The sequence below is a fragment of the Pseudopodoces humilis genome, chromosome 8 (assembly GCF_049639895.1).
Source record: "Pseudopodoces humilis isolate 2021_Gansu_Grassland_sample_001 chromosome 8, ASM4963989v1, whole genome shotgun sequence".
NCBI lineage: Eukaryota > Metazoa > Chordata > Aves > Passeriformes > Paridae > Pseudopodoces > Pseudopodoces humilis.
The window spans coordinates 6,160,896-6,178,996 of NC_142207.1; the positions used below are offsets into that span (position 1 = coordinate 6,160,896).

The 18,101-nt window shown below is 36.8% G+C and overlaps 1 protein-coding gene across 1 annotated transcript in view; it reads left to right on the top strand.

The window, feature by feature from the left end:
* DARS1 (aspartyl-tRNA synthetase 1) overlaps window positions 1–18,101 on the top strand; it is a 36,670-nt gene that overhangs the window by 17,843 nt on the left and 726 nt on the right. The window contains exons 5-15 of the mRNA XM_005519604.3: window positions 1,015–1,117; window positions 2,374–2,454; window positions 2,927–2,986; window positions 10,873–10,984; window positions 12,384–12,518; window positions 13,390–13,537; window positions 14,450–14,596; window positions 15,576–15,618; window positions 16,246–16,326; window positions 16,782–16,893; window positions 17,300–17,371. Of these exons, the coding sequence (XP_005519661.1) occupies window positions 1,015–1,117; window positions 2,374–2,454; window positions 2,927–2,986; window positions 10,873–10,984; window positions 12,384–12,518; window positions 13,390–13,537; window positions 14,450–14,596; window positions 15,576–15,618; window positions 16,246–16,326; window positions 16,782–16,893; window positions 17,300–17,371 (1,094 nt within the window). The remainder of the gene's footprint in view (window positions 1–1,014; window positions 1,118–2,373; window positions 2,455–2,926; window positions 2,987–10,872; window positions 10,985–12,383; window positions 12,519–13,389; window positions 13,538–14,449; window positions 14,597–15,575; window positions 15,619–16,245; window positions 16,327–16,781; window positions 16,894–17,299; window positions 17,372–18,101) is intronic.

Here is an 18,101-nt window from a genome sequence, read left to right on the forward strand (position 1 = left end):
GGTGGTTGTTAATGGCTCTTTGCTTTGGTGCTTCAGCAGTGGCCAGCTTGTCTGATGATGTCCTCACTCTCCTCGTATTATTTGCAGTTGAATTGTGGGCCTGATACTTTCCTGCTGTCTAAGGGCTTAGGTGGTCAAGTGATGTACATAAACTGCTTTTCAGCTTTCTCAAGAAGGATTCTCAAGTGAAAGATTAATTGTAATATTAGTTTTCCTAAAAAGGAAAGCAGTATTTTTAGATATTTGGCATCTTGTAAGTTAACAGAGAGACAGAGTGAAAATATATTTCCAGTGAGTGTGAGATTATCTGTAGAAAAGTGCTGGTTTAAACTCCAGTACCTTGAATGTGTAAATAAAAAGTGCTCATACAAATTCTTTTCTCACCTCTGACTCTTGAAGATTTTGTTATTGTTTGCTTAGAGCACACATACTTTATATTGTATCTTTGGAAGACTTTCAGGATGGTGTGTGGTGTTCTAATGTACTATTAGTGACTGTTAGTGGAGAGCAGCTAGGGTGTCCCCTGTCACAGAGAAATGACTTTGGAGCATCTTGCATCTTTCAGTAACAAGTCATGTAGTTTAAACAAGCTGAACTAGTTTTGATTTTCCTGTTCAGTTCTAGGATTTCCCTTCAGTTTGTTGTTCTGCTGGTGAAGACACATCTTGCAGATAATTGCATCATCTGACACATGGAAGAGTGTCAGTGGCCTAGAAAAAGAGCTCTACCACTTTTCAGTTTATGTATAAATACACACACAGAGTGGGCAAGCACTGAGCTCAGTCATAATTCTTTCCTTCTCGAGTCTTCCATCCCAGTTTGAATTCATTGTGGCTGGGGACAATTCAGCAAACTCCTTTATTGATCAGTAATTAGATATAAAAGTAACTTCAGATCCTTTACTCTGTTCTGTTGTTCAACAGTCCATACAAGTGAATGAATGGTGTTCAGTGCTGAGGCTGCTGCAGTGTGCAATGGAAGTTACTGAGCTTTCTGTCCTCTCTTTATTGCCAGCATCACCAAAGAGAGCATTGTGGACATAGAAGGCGTTGTGAGGAAAGCACATCAGAAAATCGGAGGTTGTACTCAGCAAGACGTTGAGCTTCATGTTCAAAGGGTAAATTTTTGAGCAAATGGAGCACTGGTTAATTGTTTGATAGATAATCTGTTGGAACTGCCTGTCCATCTACATACATAAACTTTGTCAGTAAGGAATCCCCTGCCAGAGAAATAAACTCCTTTAAGCTACACATTTCAGTGTTTCGTATGTAAAAATTAAACACTTCTGGTTTTAAAATAGTTGGAGTTTCCCTGTTTTTATCTGCCATTTGAATTACAGTGTCAAGTAAAATAAAGCATCTCACTAGAACAATTTGGCTAGGAAAGCTTGTAATTCTAGTTTTTGATTCTTAACTGCAGTAGACACTGGAATAAAAAGTCTGCTTCTTTTTAAGTGCAAGCCAGGAGTTTCTTCTTTATCGGAGTTACAATCTTCCCCTAAGTACAATGGACTGGAATACATAATTCTCACAGAAATAAACTTTCAGTATGGAAACTTTTGAAATCTAAAGTTCCTGGAACTTGTGCTGTAGGGCTGGAGGAAGTGTAACTTTATAATTTGTTTAAATAGAAAGCATATTTAAACCTTTATGTAATATCCTTTTCTTCTAAGGGTTTTTAACTAAACTGTATGCCTACAATACAGCTGAAACCCAGTCACCTCAGGAGTAGAGCACAATGGCTATTATAGCAGTGAGGTAAATTTTAGCTAACGGTATTGGGGAAAATCTGCAGATTTTGAAGAAACATGTTTTAATATGTGTGCAGATTATCCTGTGCTTGATTTTTCTGAAAGAATGTCAAATTCACTGCTCCTCCAGGAGCAATACTAGACCATGAGGCACAGCAAGGTGGTTTTCGTTCTCTGATTGTATTTTAGTTATCTAATAAATTCCTGAATCTGAAATAGCTCTTTCAGCTATATTCAGATGATAAACAAATGATACATTAACAAGGAGAAGAACAGGATGATCTTGATGGAATCAGAACTTAAAACTCCGTGAAATCTGGTGTATTCAGAGCTGGCATTCATGCCAAAAGGCTTGTCCCTCAGGCTGTATGAACTTGCTCAATTTGGTGCTTCCCAGAAGGAAAAAAGATACTTCAAATCTTTCAAGGGGAAAGCAAGAACTAAGCACTTCAGTGTTGTCATGAGAATGCACAGTGTATCTCAAGTACTGGAATAAAATCACAGCCTTAGAGCAAGCAGGCTATGCAAACACTGTTTCAAGTCTCTGCTAGAAATACCCTTTTGTAAATTACACCTCCTTTTGAGCAGAGGCTCATGCTATTTCTGTTCTCTCTCAATTTCAGATCTATGTGATCAGTTCAGCTGAACCCCGACTGCCCTTACAGCTGGATGATGCTGTTCGACCAGAAGTGGAAGGAGAGGAGGTCAAAACTTTGCATCTTCAAATGCTTTTTATTGTCTTTGTATCTGAACAAAAGCACGAAAGCCAAGCAACTTCCTTAATGCGGTGATTCTGGGGGTTTGTTAGGTTTGCATTTTACTTCCTTTGTGCTATCCAGAACTGTGTTTAACATCTCTATGGCTTTGATGTCTGCTGAACTGCAGTAGGAGGTCAAAACCAGAAGGTTTCCAGTCTTGTGTGTGTGTCTGCTGCATCCTCATAGCTGGGTTCTGCCTGTGACCTCTGGGAGAAGTTGCACCTTAAACTTTGCTATGCTGCCGCTTTGCTGTATGATCTTTCTAGAATGATCTAGAAGTTCTGCTGAATATAAAAATAACCCTTTGCTTTTAGCCAGAAGGTGTTTGTGTCCACTGATTTTCTGTTGTTGAAGTTTTGAGTTTGTAGATTTTTTGGATGTGTGTGTATTCACTGTGTGCTTTTGCACAACTGTTTAGGATGGAAGAGCTACTGTTAACCAAGATACAAGACTGGACAACAGAATCATTGATCTGAGGGTAAGGAACATGCAGTGCTGCAGGCTTGCCTGCAAGTGTTTATTTTCCATAGTTCTAGTCCACAAAGCAATAAAAGTCCTGTATTTGATGGAATTGTATTGTTGTCCAGAAGAAAAATAAACTATGTCGTTTTGTGTGGTATTGTAAAAGCATGGGATTTTTGAATCCTAAATGTTTGCCTTTACTGACATTAATTAAAGAACATACATTGGTAGTTCAAAGGCAAACATTGATGATTTGATGTGTGGCTGTGTACATCTGTGCTTTTGAGCTGAAAAAGTCAAAGGTGACTGAATAGGGACAATTTATACACAACATTTTTTTTTCAGATATAGTTTTGTTACCCAAAATCTGTAAAGAGCTTGGTTTTGAAGTATATGATGGAAGTTCCGGGATTTAACAGGCAGTTGAGGTTCTGTAATGCATGGCTTGCCAGGGACATTGTACCAGGCTACAGTACCAATCTTACTCGCTTTGTTTCTTCCACAGCATTAATGTATTTTCCTTTTTTTTCCTGAAACACCTTTCTTTATCCAGGTCATGAAGACCCAACCTTCTGTGAATTCATAGACCTCCCAAATATTTACCACTTCTGATCAGCAGCAAAATATTCTCTACTAAATTACTTGTAGAACTTTGATTCTTTTTTAATGAAACAGCAGCTAGCACTTAAGTGTGTAACTAGCTAAGCATTACTGACTTGAGGCATCCTGGCCTTTTCCTAGGCTTTTGAGCCATTTTAGGCTCTTCACAATAAAATTTTAATCAACACTGAATGAAGATTGTGCATAGTGCTTTTTTTTGTTTTGTTTTGTTTGGGTTTTTTTTGGGTTTGTTTTTGTTTGTTTTTTGTTTGTTTTTGTTTTTTTTTTTTATACCTGGTACTACTGTCAGAGTTCTTGGTAATGGCAGTTTCTCAGTAAATCAGTCTTTTGGACCTGAGAAATGAAACAAAAAAAGTATTTTATTGGAAAATTAGGAAAAGTTCTGGCACTGAGGTGCAGCTTTTTAACATCTGATCTCCTTATTTCAACAACTAAAACTACTTGTGTCAATTGTTTTACTTGCACCAAATTGCTTTTCACTTGACCTTATGTACAATACTGAATAATTTCAGTCTGTGGTTACTTTTCAGGGTACTCAGTATCTCATCGTATTGGTCTCTTAATCTGTCTTAAATTAAGCCTTTAATGAAAAGAATTCTATACTAATGATTGAAAGTGAAAATCATTTGAAGGATCTTCAGCTTATGGTAGTGCTAAGGCAGTGTACTGAATTGAAGGGGACAAATCTGGGATGCTTGAACTGCAGGCTTTTCTTGAACATCTGGTGATGCGTAAAAATAACCAACAGCACTCCAGAAAAAAACTAAGAAAATCCATTATATTGAAGAACCACCTGTATAATAAACTGAAAGGAGCCATGAGACTCAAAAAGAACAAAGAAATTATACAAAGGGAAATAATGTTTAAAAATACTAGGTGAAAATGTCTTGGAGGTATCCTTGGCTGTAAGGCACTTGAGGGCATCTGCAGAGCAAAGCCTAGGAAGGTAAATAGTAATGGAAAAAGAAGGAAGACTTATGCCAGAATAAATACAAGAGGTGGAATGGAAAGGACTGGATGTTTTTCTGCCCCTGTACACATCCAGTAGTTCAGCATGACCCTCCCAATACTTCTGAAATGTCTGTGTCAGTACAGCAGTAGGGCATTAGTTGTCAGTATTCTGCTTGGAGGGTGCAGCTGCTGACCTAAGTGGATGTTGCTGTAACCTCTTCTGTGTCCCAACCACTGTTGGGACACCCTTCCTTCAGCAATGTCTGGCACCTTATTTTGAGCTCCGAACCTTAACTCTGTGTTAAGAAGCTCTTTTTCTCCTTAGCTACAGCAGCTGCTGCAGTGTGATGCTAAGCAGATGTTTCATGCTGAACAGGAATTCAGGTTAGCTTTTCACACAATTGATAGAAGGATGAAATGCTAGATCTCAGTACCACAGTTTCTGCGTCTCATCCTCTGCATACACCTGTGGCTGGGTGTGGTTTGGCCACAGCTTGCCCATGATTGAGCTTGGGTATCTGTCTTGCCTTCCTTCCCTGCTCAGGAAAAATTTCTGTCTCAGACTATGTCACATTTCTGTGTATCTTTTCTGTTACACCTTTCATTATGTGTTTCAGAACAAAAGCAGATTCTAAATGTGTTATTTTAATATTTTTTTAAGGGAGTGCTGAATAAGCAGAAAATAATGAAGAAAGGGGAGATTTCAGAGAAATTTCCTGTGAGAACACATGCATATGTATATATTTGTACATCCTAAGCACTGTTATGGAGTGGAATCACAAGAGTAGGAATACAAAGAAACCCAGAAAGTAGTAATTGATTTTCAGTGATTTAATTCCATAGGTTGGAGCTACTGGAGTACAAATGGGGCTTCAAAGAGCCTTTGGTGTTTCAAATGCAGTGTATAAGTAGGCATGTCCTAAGGAGGATTGCAAACATGATGTGTTATCTGAACCCTTGTTCCCACAGCTTTTCCTTCTAGGAAAACCATATCATGGGTAGCAGAGAAAAATGTTAACATAATAGTTCTAACAGAGATACTGTGATGATCAGTTCCTACAAGTGTGGGAGGAAGTCCAGCCACAGATAAATGTATAATCTAGTTCTGGTTTCCTCAGTGCCCCAGTTTTTTAAGGAAGAAGGAGGTCACTGAATGTCAAAAATAAGGACACTGTTATTTTGAGAAAGGTTTACCAAACTAAATGCATAGATCTTGGTTAGGCTCAGACTAAAAAAAGTCATTCGTATGCAACTAAAATTATTTTATCCATTTAAACACAGTATTTAAAGTAGTTAAGTAATTAGCTAATTTTAAAGAGTGATTAATGTAGGAGATTAATTAATTGAATAGGGCCAAGTCATGATAAAGCAGAGCTGGGAAACTCAGTTATTACATGAATGAAAAAAACTGGATTTCCAAAAATAGCATCACTCCATCCAGCTATGATGTTATACCAAGGAAGGTTTGATTATGATGGAATACAAGAAGTGCAGTTTATAATAAGGAAATAACATTAGTGGAGATGAAAGATGCAAAGTATGTTGCAAAGACTGCAAGACTTCCACTCTTGTGTACATGTGGAAATAGACTGAGTATTGCAGTGAATTATTAACAATCTTGCATTTTGTTTGCTGACAGAGATCTCTTAGAAGTGTCTGGTAGTTTAGTTATTTTAAGGTTGGGGATGGGAAGTACTTAAATGTCAAGATGCCAGGCTACTGCTGTGGTTGTTATTGTGAGGTATGGAAAGAAAATGGTGATTATTTAGGGCTAAGGGGTTTTGAAAATAATTTCCAAAGAATTATTACTGGAGAAGAATGAACCTGTTCCTGGCGGGTTAACTCATAAAATACAGATCACACCTTTGGAGTAGAAAAGTTAGCGCTTTAGAGAAAAGAGAGCTGGTAAGAAGAAAGAAAAGTCCTTGTGTAGACTAGATTTTCTTTCACATAACCACAGGTGACTGTGACGAAACCACTGTTGACTTAAATATCTGTTTTTCACAATGGCTTAATGAAAGTCAAACCACTTGATCATAGAGGTGTTTGATTTACCATTCACTTATCATAACAGTTAAAAAGGGTAAAGTAAAGCACTGACTGTGTTTTTAAATCTTTACTTTTCTGCTGTTCTTAAGTTTCACTGAAGTATTTGATGATGCGTAGACTTCCCATGTCTATAAAAAGACCTGCAGAAACTAGATTTCATGAAATTCTGTGGTACATGAAAAGTAATGAAGAAGAGACCAGTGAAAAGCTGATTCTTGTAGTTTGCTTCTTAAAATTACCAGTTCAGGTTCATCCAGTTTTACATTGTTTAAAAAAAACAATGAAGAAAAGTCCAATGAAAGAAACACTAATTCTTGGGTTGTACTTCTCAATTTGCCTTTGAAAAAGTCTGAAGAACGAAACAATTCAGATTCACCCAGGTTTACAATGGACCTGACTGATGTCCTTGCTCTGGTTTATTTTTTGTGTTCAGCAGGACTTTTATCTCAACAGTATCTGTCCAAATGTGACTTGAATTATATGCTTTTTGCAGTCCTGTTGCTACAGTTGTGGCTACTAATGCCCAGCTCATTGAGACCAAAGCAAAGCCTTTTTAGGGTCAGTATTATCCTGTCCATACTGCTCAGGGTAGAGCATTAACATTAAACTGTGTCTTTTGTAGTTTATGGATGACAGACTGTGTTATGTGATAATCCAGCTGTACACTGATCTTAACGCACTTTTTTTCCAAACACTCGATTATTTCAAGCTTGATTTCATTGTGTTGGATTCAGTTTCCTCTTTGTAAAAGCTCTGTTTTTCTTGACTGAATCCAAGCTGTAATGAACAAGCAAATGTTCAGTTTATTTTCCTGTGGGCAGTGATTTGGCAGTGTGTTCATACACAGTCCCAGTCATTTAGACTACAAACTCCATGTTCATATATTCTTGTACTATAATACTGAAATTTGAATAAAAGTAGACTTCAGTCACCTTAGTGTTAAAAAAAAAAAAAAGTTATTTCAGATAAATTCTGTTTCTTAACAAAACCTTAGTTTGTCCTATATATAGTGGAGGAATTGCAAAATTAGTTACATGACTTCAAATAATGTATATTACTTAAAAGAGTTCAGATTATGTTATTTAGCCAACTATGTATTTAATGTTCCTGATGGAAGATAGGTAGCTACAGCAGGCAAACAGAAAAGCAAAAATAAGGGGAGAGCAGAACAAATTCTGCAGCTGATGTGAGAGTAAAAAGAAAGTTCACAAGTTCTCATGTCTGTGCATTGGTCTCACCTCACTGAGATATGATCACGTTGGTGTGAACTGCCCTCAGTTCCACTGAAAAACATTTGGCAGCACACATGGCTGTTGTTCTGACACTGCAGCTTGTGCCAAACAAAAAGTGATAATTATTTTTATAACCTCACAGTGCTCAGTTTTGTCATTAGTATCTTCCTTCATGGCATCTGAATAATAAACACGCAGGTGAAATTAGACTGAGGATATGACTGAAACTCATACTTCAGTATTGTTCCCTAAACTTTTCTTCTGCTGTCTATAACAAAGGTGATTATTGAAAATAATGCATTTTTCTGTAAAATTAACTTTGAAAACTGAGTTAAAACATTAACATTGTTAACTGCAACAGCATTTGTGTCATAAATTTGTTTCTGTTTCTGATTAATTCTTCAAACAGTATTGACTGTCTTTGCCAAAGTCTCAGATAAGATAGTTTGTCAGTATGTATGTGGAAGGGTTCCTATTGGAGTAAACACTACACAAATAGAATGCCATGGCAAAATCTTATTTTAAGGCAAAGGTAAAAATCAATTAATTTTGACAGCAGTCTCTTTAGCTTGCTGTATTGTACCTAAGTATGGAAGCTCAAATTGTGACTATGTTACTTACCATTGTAAAAACGTTGCTATATATACCAGCCTCTCAGTTACTGAATTATTTTCTTCAAATGAATTTGTTCTCTGTGTGTTCTGAACATCACACCAGTGCAAAGCATGTTATTAAAACTGAAAAGTTCTTTCTCCATTTTTAAAATCCTGGAAATTGTAGTGGCGCATAAAACTTTTGAGGTCATTGATTTGACTCCAGTGCAAATTGTCAGATGCAGTTCTTTATGAGCTTATCTCAGGTGTCTCGTGGGTCTGTTTAATTCTTACAAGAAGGCTGCAGTATCACAAATTCCCAGCAGTTATCCATAACAACAGTTATGTTGTCAGTCTCTGAGTGAATGGACACTGAAACGCGGCCACCTTTGCTGGAAGAAGAGTGGTCTTGTCATATCTAATTTAAAGTATGGAGAATTGCTGCTTGGTTTTGGTCTGCAGTTAAATAAAAGCTTCAGTGTCCAGTTCTGTGAATTTGGCTGCTTTCACAAATGCTGTTTCTAAGCATAACTTATCGTTATAGATAGCTCAGCTTGTCCTTGCCCTGCAATCTGACAAAGGACTGGAGCTGTTACTGCCTGACAAACCTTTGCTACTGGAGAGCTGCGTTAGATATTGACTGACTGTGTTTCTGTGCACAGTTTTAGGTCAGACCATGTAATTGCTTTCAGACTGGGTTTAGCAACTGGTTTTCTTTTTCCTGGGGCTGTTTGGCTCACTACTGCATTCTCACTTGCTCTGGCATGAAACTGCTGTTGGTTCACACCAAGGGTAGAAGATATTTTATAGCCATATATTGTTTCTATCCTGATTTATGTTGATGTTACCCTTCTCTCTTAGCAATTTTAGATGTGTCTAGTTCATCAAAAACTTTATTGAGAAACTTAAATGTGACTTAAGGTTGTCAACTTTTTCACCTTTCAAGTAGGAGATAGTTAAGAAGAAAAAATCCCTTTGAATCATCCTGGTACTTGAATGTACTGCCAAATTATGCCCTTAATTCAGGCAGAGTCTGATTGTGGCAGATGTCTGTTTGTGGGCGACCAATGTGAAAAAGGTGAAAAACTTTGAGGGTACTTTTGTAACTGTTGCTCAAAACCTCATTTGCTTAATTTTGAACATTTGGAGTAGCATCTGTGGTCTGTCAGACATGTGGTTTATCAGACAGTGAGAACTGCTATTATTTACTAGTCTCAACCACTTACCCACCTGAAATATTTCATTGGTCAGCTAAAACAGCAAATAACTCCAAACAGCTACAGATCTCCAGTATTATTGCAGTTTTCACTTTTGGTTTGTTGGTAAAGGGATGTCTTTATCTTGCAGAGATGATGGATGTAGCTTTATTTCAGCATTTCTACTGACTGTCTGTCTAAATTTGGCTGCTCATATAATTTGTTTTGGTTGGAGGTTTTTTGTTTCGTGGTTTGGTAGAGGAGTCTGAAAAATCCCACAAGACCTTTCTTACCCTAACTGAAGAGCTGGGTGCTGTTCAGAAAGGGAAGTAAACAGTGCTGTGACGCAGGTTGTCGTAAAGAACCGTTCTCTTGCTCGTATGCAGGAACTCGTTGGTCTTTTTGTACCCTTTTAGGTTGCTCACTGTCACATTTGAGATGCTGAAAGCACAAAATCAGATATGGCTTCAGTGCTGATACCTCGCAGTCTTTGCAGCAGTCACTAAGGTGGTTGTTTCATTCTTTAGGTCAAAAGTGTTCCAGGAATGTTTAGTGTAGGTATTTGCTAACTGAGATGAGCAGCTCAATTGTGTCATGTGCATAAACAAAATTTTCAATTCAGTTAAATCTACTTCTGTTTTCAGCTAAATTTACTTTTAAAGTAAGGTGAAAAAAAGACAGAACTGCAGTTCATATCAACAGGTGTTAACGTGGGCTGCTTAAATGTTGGAAGTGTAGACCTTGGGTTTTGGATGTTTTTGTGGCAGTGTTGTACATGGTTAACATGTGGCTGTGTTTTTACATGAAAAAACATTCTATTTGGTAGCCTTTAACAGACAGACATTTCTACCTTATGTAAGTTATTAATGGCTTTGCTTTTATCATGCACTGTGTATCCTGCAGCTGTTCTAGTTCAGTGTGCTGAAAGCTTTTTAATAGATTTAGTGCTTTTATTCAATTTCTTCTGATAAAACCTTTATTTGCAGGAGCACATCTCATAAATCAGGTATTTTTTTTAATGTAGAATTTGCCATAGTGCCTCGTTTATAACTAAATATGCTATAAATTGAAATTAATAATTTCTTTGGTTTCCTTTCCTGTTTCCTTCTGTGTAACAGATAATTACGGATTTGCACTTCTCACTGTTTAGGCAGATACAATAATCAGGTATTCCTGAGGGAAGGAATTCAGTTGTCCAGAAGAAGTAATAGAGTCAGGAAAAACTAACATAGGATTCATTATTTTATCTTCTTCTTGTAGACCTCCACTAGTCAGGCAATCTTCTGCCTTCAGTCTGGTATTTGTCAGCTTTTCCGAGAAACTCTCATTCGCAAGGGATTTGTGGAAATTCAGACTCCCAAAATCATTTCAGGTACTGTATATGTGATCCAGCAGCTACAGTTGTGCTTCTTTTATAGTTTCTCAGTGTACTTATATGACAAAAATTCAGTAAGTTTTTATTTAAAAAACATATATTTTCTTTCTAGCTTAGATGCAACGTAGCAAAGTTGCAGGTGTCAGAGTTGGTCTTTACTTTTCTCCTGACTTAGGCTATTAAAAAAATGACAAGAAAAATTATATATACACACTTGATTTATGTAGTTCGCAATGCATATGAATGTCTAATTCTGATCATATGCATTATTCTTCAAATCAGTGTTCTTTGTGTTGAGCACTGCCTGTTCCATTCTCAGTATTAAAAAAAAACAGTCTAATTTAGATTAAAAGCTGATTCCATTATAAAGATGTTGCAACAAACATATGGTGTAAAATAATGATGCCTTTATATGGCACAATTTGTCACTTCTTTAGCCATGAGAATGTGGCAGAATAGAAAGTGGTAGACCTTTTTCTTTTTAGAAATATGGAATAACAGCTTCAGTCTTAAAGTCTGAAATGTAGACTTTGTTTCTGTTTCTTTTGATTTGCTGTATTGTTTTCAGAAGTCCAGTTGCTTGATGTACTGATGGAAGTTTTTCTTCCATCTTGTTTGTGCTCTTTGAGGTTTTGTTGATACCACTAAGATACATTGCATTTAAAATCAGAGCAACACATTATGTGTTGTTACATTATGTGTTACATTACTGTGTTATTGTATGTACATTCAGTTTTTAAAAGTTACCTGTGTTAGGCGGCTGCACCTCTCACGTCACTCGCTGGGAACTGGCAAGGTGAAGTGGTGCAGTTTTGGTAGGTGTAAGGGAAAGGCTTGTGATCCTTGTTCCTGTCTATGAAAATTGCCTCAAACTGAGAAAAAGCTTTATAGCTTTGGGTCATGCCCTTTGGTAAATCTGGGATTGGCTGTGAGAGAGATTTCTGCTTTCAGTTAGAGAGGATGGTCCTGGCAAAACAGGATATGCGCTTTGATCTGAGGTTCTGCAGTGAACCCACGGCAACCTGAGTCACTAGCAGAGATTGGTTTCCACAGAAATGTGGGGCTGCAGGTAGATGTGTTAGTACAGATATGTATTCTGCTGTTCTCACTCTAAGGTGAAGGTCAGCTGCAACAGTAACATTTTAAACTACCCCAGCTAAATTTGCAGATTTTCAAGAAAATGTGTGACAGTCCTGAGCTGTAAAATTTACCTTGGCATGAATGGATGGATGCAAATTTGTATTTTTCCTCTAATACACTTTGAAGAAAAATCTCTTTCTGATCTTTAAATGTAAGACCAATAATCTATCATTTTACCTCTGATTTTTTACATTTTTATTTTAATAACCGCTTAATTTTATTTCAGTAATTCCTTATAAAAGTACTTGCTTTCTAGCTGCCAGTGAAGGAGGGGCCAATGTGTTTACTGTATCCTACTTCAAAACCAGTGCCTACCTGGCTCAGTCCCCACAGCTGTACAAGCAGATGTGTATATGTGCTGACTTTGAAAAGGTTTTCTGCGTCGGGCCAGGTAAGAAAAGCTTTGCATTATGCAGTGTGTGAAGTATGCCCTAGTGGCTTTTAGCAGCTGTGGTACAAGTGAGATAACACACACACACACACACACACTAAAGCTTTGAAACGTTTCACTTGGTGTAGTTTCACTTGCCAAACCAAATTTCAGTTGAGGCAACTGCTGACAGTAAAGTTGACAGAGAAGTTGCTGTACATGTACCAAACAACATTACTTAGAAGAAGCTTACTTTTACCTGTCAGTAAATAATAAAAAATGAATAATTTCCAGTCTCATGCTCTCTTTCTCAAAAGCTGATTCAAACATGGCCTCTTTAGGTGGCAATACAATAGTTTTCTTCAAAGACCTCAAGTGGTTTAAAGATACCTAATCCCTAAATGCTGAAAACAAGTCAGTAACAGTGTATAAACCAAAAAAAAAAACGCAAACAAATTCCAAGTAATTCAGAAGGTCTTAAATTTCTTGTTAATCACTAACAGATGAGTCATGGTTTATGGGAAGATGTGTTTATATTAGACTCATGTACCCATCCCAGAAGACACACGTGTACAAGTCCACTTCCTCTGAAAAAGGCAGTTTTCAAATCTGAAAGTTCTTGTGTGCTTGAAAGCTTGTCTGTTTTTTCCCCTTGTGACTTAGTCTAACCAGAGATCCTGCCTCTCTGTGGATTGTGTCTGTCTTGTATCCTTTGAGCACCACAGCTGCAGTAGTGCTGTCACTGTTAAAAATTATGCCCTGAGGCTGCTAGTTATATTTGTGTCTTTCAGTGAGAGTTTTCATGTCTGTCTAATACTAATGACGATTGTTATTTTCCCAGCTAGAGTGATGATTTCAGGTCAGTTAGAAATTCTTTTGTTTAATTTTACAGTGTTTAGAGCTGAGGACTCCAATACCCACAGACACCTGACTGAGTTTGTCGGTCTGGATATTGAAATGGCTTTTAATTATCACTATCATGAAGTGGTAGATGAGATTGCAGATACCCTGGTGCAGATATTCAAGGGGCTTCAGGAAAGGTAATAAAAGCATTTCCTTCTTTCAATGAGCAACTTTGTTTGTTTGACATCTCTTGCACTGTGGAATGAAGTAGGCAAGCCTTTTATCCTCAGTTTGTTAGATAATCATTGGTAATCTAATTTACAACACAACTTTGAAACATATTTTCACTTTGCTCTTAACTATTTCTTTGTGCCTGACTTCTAAGGTTCACTCAAGCCATAGGCCAGTAAATTACTTTTAGTATCTCCTGGAGTATGCTGGTTTGTGCCAAGAAACTTGCTGTCTGCTCTTGAAAGGACTTCCTAAGAGAAATAATCCATCCTTAATTAATGTCCTTTTTGTGCCACTACTGGTAGATGGTTCTATTTCAAAAGTTATTTTAATATTTACTATATAAGAAAGTTTTCTTAAATAAAAAAAGATTGTACCAGCCTGCATTTCTTCCTTGATAACAACAAGGATTATTTTCCATTATTCATAGTCTAACTCATTAAAAAGCCAGGCTAGAAGTTTAGGAAGTGGTTTCCATTTGCTTACAAATTATACTTTTGCCAGCAGAAATGCAAATCTTTGTCTGTCCAGAAGGAAATTTCTTGTATATATTTGGATATTACTCCAAATTTTACTTCAAAAAAGAACCTAGGTAAATACTACAAATCAAAGGGGTGATTTCGGTGTCTTTACTGTGAAAATTCGACCTAGACGATTACTTCTTACAAAAGGGATTTAACAGAAGTAGTAGTAAAATATTAACATCGGTGAAGTAGGTGCATTAACTTTGTTGGAACAATTCATTACAGAATTTCTCCAGAAGTGGTTTTAATACAGTTTTTATGTTGCAAGAGGGACCTCTTGTGGCAAAATCATTATTACGTGCAAGTTCTTGACTGTTCTGTATTTGGCTTCTGTTCTTGTTTCTTTGTCTGTAGATTCCAAACTGAAATTCAGACAGTGAGCAAACAGTTCCCTTGTGAGCCATTTAAGTTTTTGGAGCCAACTCTGAGGCTGGAATACCGTGAAGGTGTGGCCATGCTTCGAGAGGCTGGTGTGGAGATGGGTGATGAAGAGGATCTCAGGTACTTGGCAGGACATAACTGTGTCAGTCTTGGGAAAGTGGTAGTGAAGTGTCAGTTTGGTATTGAGCACCTGACAGCCCTCAATAAGGACCCACAGCTTTTAGAGGAATAAACAGCAGTTTTGTCCAAATCTCTTGACAAGTAAATGAGAGGATGTGAAAATAATCCTTTCTTTTAACGTAGACTACAGGTACAAACTCTGAAATCTGACAGAAAATAACTCACAACAGAAAGTGAGAATGGAGGAAAAGAAGTGTTTGTCCAGCAATTGCAGTCCTTCATGTCTTTGACTAGAGAGTAAAAGATAAATAATAAAAAGATTCTGCTGCCTTAAGGTTTTTCTTTTAACACCCTTCCATTTCTTCCTTCCACCTCTCAGGAAAATGATTAAACAATCTTGATGAATTCCCATTGCTTTACTGAGAGATGGTTTAATTAGCAGTTTATATATAAACTTTACTAAAGACGTTTAATTCATTAAAATAGTTCTGTTCTTCCCATAGTATATCCAGCACCTTTAGGGTACTTATGTGTGATTTTAAGTTAAACCAACTGTGCATCAAATAAAGTTTCCATCATAAGAGTTTGATGGAGGAAAATCATTTTGTCAACGACTGTTCATGTGTTTCTCACTTATTGTGTCATACACAAGTTGTATGGCAATAGGAAATGGAGTACACAGTTCTTTAGTAATCAGAATATGGTAACTAGGAAGAAGTTACATTGAGAGAAAGAATATTCTTAGGTACCAGTTAATTTAAGGAATTTCTAGGACCAATAAGAAATATTCAGAAACAAATAAATATACTTTATTTCTGCAATTTCTGTATGCACAACCCAAAACAGTCAGAAACAAGTACTAGATTTTCTAAGGGTCAGGGTGCAGCAGCTCTGTAGTTTATAATCTTTTGGGCTTTGTGAAGTATATCACAAGTACAAGTTTCAATCACTTCATTTTAATGATGATAATCTTTTTCAGCACACCTAATGAAAAGCTCCTGGGACGCCTGGTAAAGGAAAAGGTAACAATTGTTTTAGAGTAAATAAATATGTCACTGAATTTTAAACCTGATATTGTAGATTCATAGGGTTGGTGTAAATACTTACATTTAAACAGTATCTCAGAACATGCAGAAATTGTGAAGAGTTGGTGATTACCATTTTTTAATTGACTGCATTCCTATTTTGGTGCTGTGTATTTCATCTACTGTCAGTTTTGTTTTTGTCATTAATAAGCAAGTTCAAACCATTTTCAATTTTTTATATTTATTTCTATCATATGTTGTACTGAGGACACCAAACAGGCTAGTATGTTTCAAAGCCAGTTCTTAGGAGACTTTAAAAAACATCCAAAAAGACCAGAGTCTAGCAAAATCTATTGGAGAAGATGAGATCTTTGGGGGAGAAAAAAAAGTACCTGTTACAGCAACACATTTTACTGCTCAGCATTTGTAAGTTTACACTAGAAAAAGTATTGAAAAAAATGAGAAAGAATGCACCACTTTTATTGATAACTTAGACAATATTGTGGGAAGCTATTGGGAATTTTTTTTAAATTCTTTCAAAGATTCACTGGTTCTGTCTTTCTCTTGTAATTAGTTTTATATGTAATTTTCTCTTGTACTGACTGTTCTAAATTACTTATTCAGTACGACACAGACTTCTATATTCTTGACAAATATCCTCTTGCTGTGCGGCCTTTTTATACAATGCCAGACCCAGCCAACCCTGTAAGTAAAATTCCTTGTTGTTAATGGGGTTTTTTTTCTTTTTTTTTCTTTTAGTTTAAATTACTTCATGTAGGGATAACTTGATAATACAGATAAAATGTATTAATATGACCAGAGATCATTTAGTTCCAGCCTTGCTGTAATTAAAATTATGATAACAAGATAAGGTCAGGGTTACATGACTTGTCAAATGTTTTCAGTTACTCTTCACTGGTGAAAACATATCAGAAAGAAATGAGCAAAAACTGGGAGAGCTTTATGAAGAGATCTCCATGGGTAAACACTGTTGCCATCACTGAAAAGTGGCAGAAGCATTCTTCCAGGGCAGCAGACATTTTAGCAGAAATTAGGCTTTTTTTACAGCATTGGATATCGGAAAATTATGTTATTGAGAGGTAAATATTTACAAACTATGGAGCTGTGGTAGAAAATAAACTCCTTTTTGGTGTTTCCAGAAAACCTCTAACTCATATGATATGTTTATGAGAGGGGAAGAAATCTTGTCTGGAGCTCAGAGAATTCACGACCCCCAGCTGTTGACAGAGCGAGCCAAGCATCATGGCATTGGTAACAAGGCAATTTAAAAGAACATAAGTCATTACTTGATTTTTGTCCTTTAGAGGAAGAATTTGGGGCAGAATTTGTTATATGAGTGGTAAAATCAGAGTTGTTTCCTTCTTACTGTTAGTCCATCTAGTTCTGTTTAACCATCTAGAGTGGGGTGTTAAGAAACTAGCGAGTCTTCCAGCAACATCTTGTTGAATAGTTTTTAATAAATAGTTATTAATAAAATTATATAACAAAACTGTTACAGTCATAAATTCTAGATAGCTCTGGACAATCTACATGTTCAATGAGTAAAGCCCCGCTGTTAGTTTGTAATTTCTTTGTTGTGCTTGTAGTACTGAAGTTATTTGTCTGTTTGGCTTGGGGTTCATTAAGCAGGTGAAAAAACAATATTTTTCTTTTCTAGATTTGGAGAAAATAAAGGCTTATATTGACTCTTTTCGGTTTGGTGCACCTCCACACGCAGGTGGTGGAATAGGTAAGTATCTCTTTTTTGTTTAGCCTGAGCTTAACTTACACTGCTCAGTCCCAAGCAGAGTTCAGTATAGAAATTCAGAATAGTGACCTTATTAGGTAAATTTGTGGGGCTGTTTATCCTGGAGAATATAAGGAGAGAAGCTCAAATTTAAGTATCATCATAAAATAAATAGGCAAAATACTGATGGCACAGTCTGGCGAGTTTAAAAAGAAGGTTATCCCAAGAAAAAGTGTCACCTTACTAGCCAGGCACATTACTTTCAAATTTGACCAATGAGGAAAATTTAATGAAGCAAGAAAATAGTGTATTACGTATGGATTTATCAAAGTCACCATCATACCAGCAACCACTGGTCTCTGTGTATTTTATGAAGGTGTTTTGCAGTGAGGAGAAATAAGTGATTGCTTCTGCATCTGTTAGGGAGCATGCAACATTGGCAGATAATCAAAAATAATTTAGGCCAGTCAGAACTGACACCAAGGAAGCTGAAGATGCATCTTTCCTTCAGAGTACATGGTCCTCGTGGCAAAGTACCAGCCAAACAGGAGATGCCATGAGGATTAACACTGGGTTCAAACTGTTCAACTGTGTTGAAACCTTAACATAGGAGGTGTATGGCAAAACAAGTGTGCATCTGGGTTCCACCCACCATGGCTGGGGTGCTTATAGCCCCAAGAATTAGAAGTGCCTATATCATGGGCTGTGCTTACACTGCTGTGTTAGGCTGGCC